Raw genomic sequence first — 12,825 nt, 5'->3', positions numbered from 1 at the left:
GAAGTGTTATTTCCCAATCAGCATAGCGCGCTGTCAGGCAAAACAAAGATGGCGGGAGTCACTTCAGACGCAGGAACCGCTGCTACCTGTATAGAATAAGCTGTCAATAGACAGAACAGACAACTGTGACACACATTTTCGGCTTCCAACAGACTGACATCGAATTGCATTATAAAACGGAAGTGCGAGAAAACAAATCAAAATGCCCTCGCCCAAAGCTAAGAGTACTGGACGCAGCAGCGGCTCTCCCGGCGGCGGCGGTGGCAACGGACGTTATGAATTCATGTCTCTAAACCGCCGCACACCACCGCATATGTTGCAGCGGCAGGGCTCCGACCCGACAGCGGCTCGACTACGGGCATCCGAGAGCCCGACTCGACGTCGAGGTTCCGGATCCTCCACCTCGTCCACTGGAGGTGGTCAACAACAGCTCCCAGAAGAGGACTGTATGCGGCTAAACCCTTCTATCGTGGGCATCGCGCTGAGCTCTCTGTTGGCCATGGACTTGTGGCTCTCCAAGCGCATGGGAGTGTGCGCCTGCGAGGACTCGTCTTGGGGCAGCATGCGGCCGCTGATGAAGCTGATTGAGATTTCGGGGCACGGGATCCCCTGGCTGGCGGGAGCTGCTTACTGCCTGTACAAGAGCGACAGCATAGCCGGGCAGGAGGTCATGCTTAACCTGCTTATGGGTAAATGCCTTCATCCTCAACTGGCCCTTTACATGTTGAATGGTAGTAGTCTACTTTAAAGGCCCACGGTGTAGAATAACTAATATGTTGGTGCAGCCTCCTGCCCCTACTAGAGGGACAGAGTAGGTGATGGTGATGGTGATGCTGTAGGTTAGTGTTTCTCAACGGGGGCAGTACAGCCCCCAAGGGGCGTTTGTGTCATTGGGGACATTAGTCGACTATAATGTTTTAATAGTAAGGGGGCGCTTGCAGGCTTATGATGAGGTCAAGGAGTCGTTTGGAGACTTGTGATGAGGTCCCAGGGGGTGTTGGGAGGCTTCGGATGAGGTCCAGGGGGCGTTTGTTCAAAAAAGGTTGAGAAACACTGCTGTAGGACCGGTGATGCTGAACCTGATCATTGTGTAAATGCCTTTATCCTCCGTAGAGCCTGGTAAGCTACATGTTCAATAGTAGTTATCCTTCATAGAGCCTGGCAGTCTGCTTTGAATTTCAACCTTTCTTCACTGATACACATCATCATCACGTCCTACCCCAACTGTCTTCCATCCAGTCCTCTCTCTCTCTCTCTCTCTCTCTCTCTCCCTCTCTCCCTCCCTCCCTCCCTCTCTCTCTCTCTCTCTCTCTCTCTCTCTCTCTCTCTCTCTCTCTCTCTCTCTCTCTTGTAATAGTGAGTAGTCTGTCTCCCTGTGCTATGAATATCTTATGATGTTGCAGCACCATCTTATGTACAGACAAGGCAGGGCAGCCTCTGAAGTCTACAACAGGGCTGTGAGGGGTGTGATTGGATAAGGGGGGGTTACTGATTAAATATCCACATCTTAGAGCTGAAATATATTGACTAGCTGACTTGATATTGACTAGCACATTCAAATATGGGCAGCCATGGCCTAATGCAGGGGTGGGGAACCTATGTCTTGAGGGCCGTTTGCGGCCCTTGAGGCCGTTTTATCAGGCCCCTGATAAGCTTATAGTTTTAGTGTTATGCAGCTTCACAGGAAATATGACACATTTTGTAAAGGAAACTTAAAAAATAAATTTGCTATACAATTAAGTTATATTCAGGGGACCCAGAGAAGGTGGGTTCTGTTTTAAAGCTAGCTGCCTTCAATATAGGCCTAAAGTGCAGGAAAAAATCCTGCTTTGTGTTCGTAATACGGTCCTCAGAGGACTTTTACGGCCCTCGGATGAATTTGAAGTGGCCCCTCGAATGAAAAAGGTTCCCCACCCCTGGCCTAATGGTTAAAGAGATGGGCTTTAGATCAGAGGGTTGCAGGTTCAAATCCCACCCTTCCACTCCCTGCAAGGGCACCTCATCCCACACTGCTCCAGGGACTGCAACCAATGTCCTGTAAATACTTGTAAGTCGCTTTGGATAAAAGCTGTGTGTCACTATGTGTTGCCTTATAGCAGGGCTATTCAAATGGCAGCCCTGGGGCCAGATGTGGCCCTTGGACTGCAAGGCTCTGGCCCCCCACGAGGTCAGAACAAAATGAAAACTTTTAGAGATAAAAGTATGGGTTCCGTATTGAGCCAAAACAGGCCAGGAAATGCAGGAAATTACATCTAAGAAATGCAATTTTTTGGGGGGGATGACCCCCAAACCCACCGCCTCAATGAAATGTCCCGTATTTGTTACATTGTTGGCAACCATAATATTCCATGTTCGGCCCCTTTGATGGGAGAAATTCGAAAAACTGGCCCTCGGTGACATTTAATTGAATAGCCCTGCCTTATAGACTGGTGCTGAATTGTTCCATCTTCCTGAGCTTTAGGGACTAGTAATCTCATACCGGCGGGCTTTCACATATTGCTTGAATTTCACAGAATGAATGGCATGTTGTCTGTCCAAGTGACCTGACCCAATAAGAAATGCCCGTTGTCTAGATGACACAAAGGAATGCCTGTTGTCTGTGATCCCTATTCAGTGTTGTCAGATGTGTCTGCCCAATCCCGCCCAAAATGCTCTCAAAAAATGTGCTAAATTCCGCCCAAATTCCACAAATTACATTGACTTCTATGGGCCCAAAACGGACGCCAATTGGCCAATTTTTTCCAGTTTTTACCCGCTTGTCCCAAGTAGCCCAATTGGGCGGGCACCCACCCAATCTGGCAACACTGGCCCTATTGCTTAGACAAAATCTACATGTTGTCTTGGTAAGGGGTTCCCAAACTCCACCATAACAAGGCCCCCCATTTACTGGTAGATTCCAGCCAAAGCCCCCCTTACACGGTTTGCGCCACATACAGTATGGTTCCTGTACAACAATACAATGCAATTCAACATGTATTCATATAGTGCAGTATCACAACTATGAAGCTGAATTCAAAGCACTTTCAAAATACACATTCCCACATGCCTTCTGTTTATATGGTACAAAGAAAGACACTTCATCCAAATAGCACAGACCAAAAACACCCGTTAGTAGGCAGCTGCTGTGCAGGTGTTCTGCAAAATAATCGTCTGCCAGTACTCATCTTCAAACTGCCCGCTCTAGGTGGATCTCAGAGTTGTTTCAGGATATTCGCACTGGGCCACAAGCTAGGGATGGGATATCGGTATCGGTATCGGGTTCAGATCATAACATAATTCAGATATCGGAATCGGATCGGAATTTTCCTGATACTGATATTGAGCCAGGTATGATGTTAATTGCACTTGCATATTAGTGTTCAGGATGAGATTGTTGCTTTTTAACTTGTTACTTTTTAAATATCAATTGGTTTCCTGTTCTTCTGACTTCCTTTTCTGACCAAATAGTCTACTTGGGCCTACCTCAAGTTGAAAGCCATGCAAATATGTGGTTTTGGTATTGGATCGGAGTAGTATCGGTATTGGCGGATATTCAAATGTAGATATCGGGATCGGATCGGAAGTGAAAAAAATATGTATCCTGCATCCCTACCACAAGCACCAGCTTTTATCTACTATAGTGCTCTATTCTGGTCAACAATCATAACCATAAAGACCAGCTTTGGTCTCTGGGAGCTTTGGGCCAGAGATGGGCTATTATATTATGAATTTGAGCTAAAAGAATCTTTGTCTTGGGGTCTTAAAGAGAAGCGATGTGGATAGATGACGGGTAGAGGGAAAATTGAAAAAGGTAAATTAGGTCTGCACACTGCCGATAAGCTCAAAAAATAAACTTTATTATTTAAAAAGCAACATTTCAATCATGCTGGATCTTCATCAGGCAGATTCAGGGAAAGCCTAGCGCTGCCACTGCCATCCAGAAATACCCCTTTTCCCCGGGGGAGGGGGGGCTGGCTGAAAACATCAGATGCTCTGGCTACCCATGCAGTGAGTGATCACACACAGACACACACACACACACACACACACACACACACACACACACACACACACACACACACACACACACACACACACACACATCACCTCCATAACAACTCTGTAGTTTAAATTTCCCTGCGTTTTCGCCAGCAGTTACGACGGGTGCCAGCGTGTCTAGTGTGCCCAAGCGTTTGCGCCTGCCGCCATGTTGTGAAGACACACACACACACACACACACACACACACTGGCTGCAGTGAGTGAATCCCCCCCCCCCACGCTATCCTCTATACCAGATGCTCCCAGGAGCTCTGCTTACTTCATTCCTTTTCTCCGCATTAGAATTCTCATTTCTCAGCCTCATCCTTAATTCCCTTTTGTCTTCTCGTTTTGGTGTTTTTTCTACTTCCAGTAGTTCCCCCTGGCTGACACGTGTTCTACACTCCTGTGGCGTTTTCTGTCACGTGTGCAACCATAGCCAGCGACACACACACACACACACACACACACACACACACACACACACACACACACACACACACACACACACACACACACACACACACACACACACACACACACACACAAGGTGGCATCAGCCCATTCACTGGCTGTGTGTGTGTGTGTGTGTGTGTGTGTGTGGACGAGGGCAAATGTCACCTCTAGGCAGGAAAGAAGCGAAGCAGCTTTTTTTATTGTCACATAAGCAACTGGCACTGAGCCTAACCAGTGTTTGAAGGTGCATTGAGCCCAACTAGGTGCGTGCGTGCGTGTGTCCGTGTGTGTGTGCTAGAGAGGATATGGGTTGCAGGCCAAGGGCGTGTTCAATTGTGTTTAGGGGGCTGCAGAGAGGACGGGGAGATGGGGAGATTAAACCTCTTGGCTCTGATGCTGGCGTGGCGACCGGGCGACCCGTTTGGAAATAGGTGACCTTGCATGAATAATGAAATGGTTTTGTCTAACTTTACAACTCTTGTCGATATTATGAGATGATCTTGGATCTACTTTGTTACTTCAAACTCTTTTTATTTTATTTTTTTGTGTTCCGGAATGGACTAAATCTTCATGGGTATTTGCTCTTTCTCTCCCAGTTGGGCCAAAGACGTCCAAAATGAAATTGTCCTTCAGTGTAACGGATGTCTTCTACTGACTGTAACTGTAAAAATAAAATATATAATTTTAAAATTGTTTTAAGTGAATGGATGACAGCCGAGGCTTTCATGAATTCACTAGAAAAAAATAAATAAATAAAAAGAGTCATGTTTTTTACAGTTACAGTCAGCAGAAGGTATCCGTTACACTGAAGGACAATTTAATTTTGGACGTCTTTGACCCAGTTGTGTCAGATCTAGTCGTCCTTCTTCCCAGTTGTCAGATCTAGTCGTCCTTCTTCTCAGCATTTACTGCATGTGTCTCCATCTTGTGCTGCTTCAGCTGAAGTCCACAGCACGCCACAGCATTCAAGTGCACACAACTAAATTGCATTTATGCCTCACCCGTGTAAGGGGGCAGCCCCCAATGGCAATGTGGCGGGACGGTACCATGGCCAGGGTGCCTTTAGTCATGGAGGAGGATGGGGGGTGAGCACTGGTTAATTACTCCCCCCACCAACCTGGTGGGTCGGGAGTCGAACCGGCTTCAAGTCTGTCACCCCTAACTGCTTACCCATGAGGTGATGGGCTGTGAGAGTTACATTTTTGTGAAGGCCTGGACCAGGGGTGGGGAACCTTTTCCAGGGGTGGGGAACCTCTTTCAGATATTTTTTTGGTCTTTTACGACTGTATGATGATGATGATAGGACGGTTTGAGAGGTAGACAGGAAGCGAATGAGGAGAGAGACGGGGGAGGGGACGGCAAAGGACCCGGGCCAGGAATCGAACCCGGGTCGGCCTCATGGCAGATGAGTACCCTACAGGTTGGCCACGGCAGGCCCGGGGAACCTTTTTCATTCAAGGGGCCACTTCAAATTCCTCCAAGGGCCATATAATACTATGAACACAAACCCGGATTTCCCCCTGCACTTCAGGCCTATATTGAAGCCAACCACATTTACAACAAGACCCCACCTTCTCTAGGGCCCCTGAATATAACTTCATTGTATTGCAAATGTATTTTCTTAGAATCCCCTGCTGTACAAGGTTATACATATCGGTATCGGTATCGGGCCGATATTTGCATTTTTGAAGCACCAAGACACTTTATTTTTTTTTATTACTTGATTGTTAGACAATACTTGAATGTTAGTGGGTGTTTAAATGTTATAAGTTCTATCTGAAAATGTTAAAGGAATGTTTCTTTTTTACTTGAGACCTGGAATATTTGTCATTTTCTAACCTTTTTTTTTTTTTTTTTAACCCATATCGGGTATCGGAAATCGGGTATCGGCCAAGGGTGATGAAAAAAAAATAGGTATCGCATCGGCCATTAAAAAACCTGTATCGGTCGACCCCTTGTCCAGGGGATGAGTAACAAACCGAGAGGCCTGAAACATGCCTTAGCTCCTGCCTTCAATGACGTCTAGTAGCAGGCTGTCATCATGCTTTAGCGTATGTATCGCACGCTAGTGCATTCAGCGTGTTGGTGCGACGCATTTTGAAGTTAAAGCGTGCTCCACAATGCAACGGTAAAGCGCTTTCATGCACTTTTGACACGTGACGAGGTTTGCACAGTTTTCCCGCCGTGTCGGCGATTTTGTTTTGTCACAGCGCATTTCTGTTACTAAACGCAAATATGCTTTGCTGTGCCCTAACCAAAACCACCCCTAAACCTAACCTGTCAGTAAAGCAATGTTTCTGCTGCTTTACTTTTGCCAAGAACAGCGAGATTAGGCGAATTTCTACCAAAATTGTGCCTAAACCAAAACCATCCCTAAACCTAACCTGTCACAGGGCGTTGTGGAGCACGCTTTAACTTGGAAATGCGTATTGGACACACACGATAGTGGGTTCAAATCAGCGTGTCATAGATACGCCTATGCATGATGACATGTTGCTAGTAGAGGGAGCTGGTGGCATTGTCAGCACAGCACCTGTGATCAACCATTTCTGTTCTTAGAGATGACGGCCCTCTCTCTCTGTATATTGGAGACGACGGCCCTCTCTCTCTGTCTTGGAGATGACGGCCCCTCTCTCTGTATCTTGGAGATGACAGCCCCTCTCTGTATCTTGGAGATGACGCCTTTTCTCTGTATCTTGGAGATGACGGCCTTCTCTCTGTATGTTGGAGATGACGGCCTCCTCTCTGTATCTTGGAGATGATAATAATAATAATAATTGTATTTGTTTAGCACTGTATCATACAAGGCATGTAACTCAATGTGCTTAACAAATGGGGAAAAACATAATTGTTAGAGGTGGATTTAAAAGGAGAGGAAGAGAGGAGAGGCAGAGATAGCAGGAAGGCAGAGGAAGAAGAGATAGAAAGAGATCATAGAGTCATAGGGTCAACGTAGGTTAGGACCGGGATTCTTAGATGCGTAAGGTCCATAGTGGCTGGGTCTAGCATATATCATAGATAGTCACACAGAGATTGGGCGCTCAGATGTGGCCCCTGGTGGCATAAGGGGTGAGGAAAAACTCCCTTTCGCTTGATTCATAGTTTGTGGGGGGGAAAGCTCAATGAGGTCTGAGAAAAAAACCCTATAGCCAGGGAGAAACCTCAGGCAGAGACCAGCGGCCACCTAGGGAAGCGCCCTGCCAGGGCTGGGCTGACAGCCCTCTCTCTGTATCTTGGAGATGACTCCTTTTCTCTGTATCTTGGAGATGACGGCCTCCTCTCTGTATGTTGGAGATTACATTACATTACATTACACTTAGCCGAAGCTTTCATTCAAAGCGACTTACCGTTATTATTTTTCAGGGTATTGGTTACAGTCCCTTGAGAAATGTGGGGTTAGGTGCCTTGCTCAAGGGCACTTCAGCCATGGAAGGAGATGTAGGGAGAGGTCCGGTGGGATTCAAACCAGCAACCCCTAGATTGAAAGACCAACCCTCTAACCATTAGGCCACGACTGCCCCGTGACGGCCCTCTCTCTGTATGTTGGAGATGACGCCTTTTCTCTGTATCTTGGAGATGACGCCTCTTCTCTGTATCTTGGAGATGACGCCTTTTCTCTGTATCTTGGAGATGACGGCCTTTTCTCTGTATGTTGGAGATGACGGTCCTCTCTGTATCTTGAATGAGACTGAAGTGTGTGTGTCTCTCTCCCCCTCAGCTCTGGTTCTGGACCTGCTGCTGGTGGGTCTCCTGAAGGCGTTGTCGCTAACTATGTGTGTGTGGGTGTGGGTGTGTTTGTGTGTTTGTGTGTGTGTGTGTGTGTGTGTGTGTGTGTGTGTGTGTGTGTGTGTGTGTGTGTGTGTGTGTGTGTGTGCGTGTGTGTCTCCCTCAGCTCTGGTGCTGGACCCGCTCCTGGTGGGAGTGGTGATGTTATGTGATGTTACATTATGCTAACACTGTGTGTGTGTGTGCGTGTGTGTGTGTGTGTGTGTGTGCGTGTGCGTGTGTGTGTGCGTCTGTGTCTCCCTCAGCTCTGATCCTGGACCTGCTCCTGGTCGGCCTCCTGAAGGCGCTGGTGCTAACTGTGTCTGTGTGTGTCTGTGTGTGTCTGTGTGTGTCTGTGTGTGTGTGTGTGTGTGTGTGTGTGTCCCTCAGCTCTGATCCTGGACCTGCTCCTGGTCGGCCTCCTGAAGGCGTTGGTGCGTCGGCGGCGTCCGGCCCACAACCGCATGGACATGTTTGCCACCTGATGTTATGTGATGTTACATTATGCTAACTGTGTGTGTGTGTGTGTGTGTGTGTGTGTGTGTGTGTGTCTCCCTCCTCAGCTCTGATCCTGGACCTGCTCCTGGTCGGCCTCCTGAAGGCGTTGGTGCGTCGGCGGCGTCCGGCCCACAACCGCATGGACATGTTTGCCACCTGATGTTATGTGATGTTACATTATGCTAACTGTGTGTGTGTGTGTGTGTGTGTGTGTGTCCCTCAGCTCTGATCCTGGACCTGCTCCTGGTCGGCCTCCTGAAGGCGTTGGTGCGTCGGCGGCGTCCGGCCCACAACCGCATGGACATGTTCGCCACCTTCTCCGTGGACGGCTACTCCTTCCCGTCGGGCCACGCCACGCGCGCCGCCATGTGCGGCCGCTTCCTATTGGCCCACCTGGTGCTGGCCCCGCCCCTGCGGGTGCTGGTGCTGCTGTGGGCGGTGCTGGTCGGCTGCTCCCGCGTCCTCCTCGGCCGACATCACGTGACCGACGTGGCGTTCGGGTTCGCCATGGGATACGCCCAGTACGACCTGGTGGAGGCACTGTGGCTCTCGCCCGCCCTGCTGCAAGGCATGCTGGGACACGTGGCGTAGAGAGGAGGAGGAGAGTGGAGAAGAGGAGAGAAAGAGGAGGAGGAGGAGGAGGAGAGGAGAAGGAGGAGGAGAGAGGAGAGAAGAAGGAGGAGAGAAGAGGAAGGAGAGTGGCTCTCGCCCGCCCTGCTGCAAGGCATGCTGGGACACGTGGCGTAGAGGAGGAGGAGAGTGGAGAAGAGGAGAGAAAGAGGAGGAGGAGGAGGAGAGTGGAGAAGAGAAGGAGGAGGAGGAGAGAAGATGAGAAAGGAGAGGAGGAGGAGGAGAGAGAGGAGGAGGAGAGAAGAAGGAGGAGAGAGGAGAACATTCCATTGGCTGCCGCCCTGCTGCCACCGAGCTCATTACATACTTTTAGAGTATGCTGGGACACGTGGCGTGAGGAGGAGGAGAGAAGAGAGGAGAAGGAGGAGAGGAGAGAAAGAGGAGAAGGAGAAGAAGAGGAGAAGGAGGGAGGAGAAAGTGAGGATGGAGGCTTAAGCCAGGCTCAAACTGCACGACTAGCGATTGTGTGTCCGATTTTGGCGTCGGGGTGCACCGCACACTAGAAGAGAATCGCAACTGTCAATCTTGTCGCTGCTCGCAGCCACCGAGACAATGCCCGACGTTCTATTTCCAGTCGCAAATATCAAACAGTGTTTGATTCCTACGACTTGCGATCGGCGACTCTTTGAGCTGCTACAGTTCCATCTTAGAACGTCGCCCACAACGAGGAAATCTTTCCCGACAATCGCTTGCGATGGTCCTGCGGGGTAACGTTCCAGCAATTCTCGTAAGGGGGGTTTTCAGCCGATAGTCGCGTAGTTTGAGCCAGGCTTTACAAATGCAATTACGTAATTACGTCACTAGTGGTATGATATTACACTACATGGTTTCAGCTTTGTAATATCATACTGCTTGTGTTGTAATTACATTCGTAAGAGTGTTTCTACTTCTACTTCATAACTCTGGTAGAGTACACTGTGAAAAGAGTGCTGCTGGCAACCACATTTAAAAAGTTAAGCCAAGCAGACAAATATACAGCAAGTTGTGGGTTGTAAAAGTTATCGATGTTTTATAAACAAGTCCTGTGAGAATCAAACAGAGACGGCTGCATGGATCTTTTAATGGCGACTTTTGCAAACTTAAAAATGTCAATATGTAATCATCATAACACAAGATTTTTAAGTTAAGAAAAAAGAAGACCCATGCAGTAATGCTTCATCTTTTGAGGAGTTTAATGTTGGTTCTATGGTTTACAACACTATGGTTATAGTGGCGGAGGAGGTGGCGTAGTCTGTGTATATTTATACTATGGTTATAGTGGTGGAGGAGGTGGCGTAGTCTGTGTATATTTATGGGCGCGTGTGAAGAAGAAGAGTTAAATAAGTTTCTACCTTCCTGACACAGTAATAATAATAACGACTCTTCTATATGTCCGAGTCTCACTGCCTGCCACACACACAATACATCATATCACTCATCACCATCAGAGCTGTGCAATATATCCAATTAATATCACGATATCAATATTGCTGTCAAACGATATCAAATTTCATAAAATCAAGTTGAAACTTTTTTTGTCATTTGTCTACTACACTGCCAAAAGGTAGGCTACGCTACGCTAGGCTACGCTACGCTATACTACACGCAATCATTCCCCTCTACTTGAGCCAGTGCAGTACAGATTAGACTTGCTACCCAACACTCATCCAGACCGCCACTGTGTGTTTGTCTATGGCCCTCCACTCATGCTGCTGAGGGGAGGGAAGATTGTGAATTGTTTGGCACGATTTCTTTCTTTTTCTTTTTTTTAAGAGTTTTAGAGCTTAAAGACATTGTGATATCAATATTGACTGGCATAATCATGACATTGTGATATCAATATTGACTGGCATAATCATGACATTGTGATATCAATATTGACTGGCATAATCATGATGTTGTGATATCAATATTGACTGGCATAATCATGACATTGTGATATCAATATTGACTGGCATAATCATGATGTTGTGATATCAATATTGACTGGCATAATCATGATGTTGTGATATCAATATTGACTGGCATAATCATGACATTGTGATATCAATATTGACTGGCATAATCATGACATTGTGATATCAATATTGACTGGCATAATCATGACATTGTGATATCAATATTGACTGGCATAATCATGACATTGTGATATCAATATTGACTGGCATAATCGTGATGTTGTGATATCAATATTGACTGGCATAATAGTGATGTTGATTTTTCTCATAATGTAGCAGCAGCCCTGAACACCATCACAAAGACATCAGCACTGTGCTGCAATGTCACCCCGGATTATGAAATGCTTATACTGTGCTGCAATATCACCCCAGATTATGAAACACTTTCTATTATACAGTGCTGCAATATCACCCCAGATTATGAAACACTTCCTATTATACAGTGCTGCAATATCACCCCAGATTATGAAACACTTTCTATTATACAGTGCTGCAATATCACCCCAGATTATGAAACACTTCCTATTATACAGTGCTGCAATATCACCCCAGATTATGAAACACTTCCTATTATACTGTGCTGCAATATCACCCCAGATAATGAAACACTTCCTATTATACAGTGCTGCAATATCACCCCAGATTATGAAACACTTCCTATTATACAGTGCTGCAATATCACCCCAGATTATGAAACACTTCCTATTATACAGTATATGCACATGCAGCTACAGTAGCACACGCTGCTGCTCTCCCTGGATATCATTAAGCCTCATCACTGCTCTCCCTGGATATCATTATGCCTCATCACTGTGTCTACTTGAAGAAAAATGTTTTTCAGCACTTCCCACAGGGCATGCTCTGCCCTCATTACTGCAACGTCTACGCTTGTGTGTGTGTGTGTGTGTGTGTGTGTGTGTGTGTGTGTGTGTGTGTGTGTGTGTGTGTGTGTGTGTGTGTGTGTGTGTGTCAGTCTGTCAAAGTGTGCATTTGTGTGCGTGTCTGATGTTAGTGTATGTTTTGAATTTTGAAAACGCTTGAAGTCGATTCCTGTGGTGTGTGTGTGTGTGTGTGTGTGTGTGTGTGTGTGTGTGTGTGTGTGTGTGTGTGTGTGTGTGTGTGTGTGTGTGTGTGTGTGTGTGTGTGTGTGCGCGTGTGTGTGTGTGCGCGCGCGTGCACGTGCACACGCTTGAAGTCGATGCCTGTGATGCTACAGGGTGCATCACTGCTAGCTATCGGTGTGAAGTGCAGATCTGAAGTGCAGATCTTTGCTGCACTGATTTCTTTATCTATATGTGAAACGGGTTTAACTGATGGCCGTGTGGAGGTATATGGGAGACTCTGTCTGTTTGGAGTGAATTTTAAGTTGGTGAGCTGACAGACATTCCCATCCCCCTCTCCCTGCTTTTCATTCCATTTGAAGAGAAATGATGAACTCTTTATTGGCAAAATGCTACTTTCAGGGAAGCCGACCGGGGGAGACAAAGGGGTCGGCAGTCCCGGGCCCAGGGAGAGAGGGAT

At 47.2% G+C, this 12,825-nt stretch overlaps 1 protein-coding gene across 1 annotated transcript; it reads left to right on the top strand.

Annotated features, from left to right (window-relative positions):
* The first annotated feature begins 27 nt into the window (after positions 1-27).
* Positions 28-11,454, top strand: plpp6 (phospholipid phosphatase 6). Its single transcript, XM_063200433.1, has 2 exons — positions 28-689; positions 8,961-11,454. The coding sequence occupies exons 1-2, from the start codon at positions 203-205 to the stop codon at positions 9,326-9,328; spliced, it is 855 nt and encodes a 284-aa protein (XP_063056503.1). The 5' UTR covers positions 28-202; the 3' UTR covers positions 9,329-11,454.
* Positions 11,455-12,825: the final 1,371 nt, after the last annotated feature.

The sequence above is a fragment of the Engraulis encrasicolus genome, chromosome 6 (assembly GCF_034702125.1).
Source record: "Engraulis encrasicolus isolate BLACKSEA-1 chromosome 6, IST_EnEncr_1.0, whole genome shotgun sequence".
Classification (NCBI taxonomy): Eukaryota; Metazoa; Chordata; class Actinopteri; order Clupeiformes; family Engraulidae; genus Engraulis; species Engraulis encrasicolus.
Note: the sequence above shows the minus strand (reverse complement) of the source record. Positions and strands in the feature narration are given on the sequence as shown.

Excerpts from the sequence above, each read along its gene's own strand:
- plpp6 (XM_063200433.1), top strand. The coding sequence starts at position 203 with ATGCCCTCGCCCAAAGCTAAGAGTACTGGACGCAGCAGCGGCTCTCCC. Across the intron at positions 690-8,960 it reads CATGCTTAACCTGCTTATGG|CTCTGATCCTGGACCTGCTC; the intron begins GTAAATGCCTTC and ends TGTGTCCCTCAG.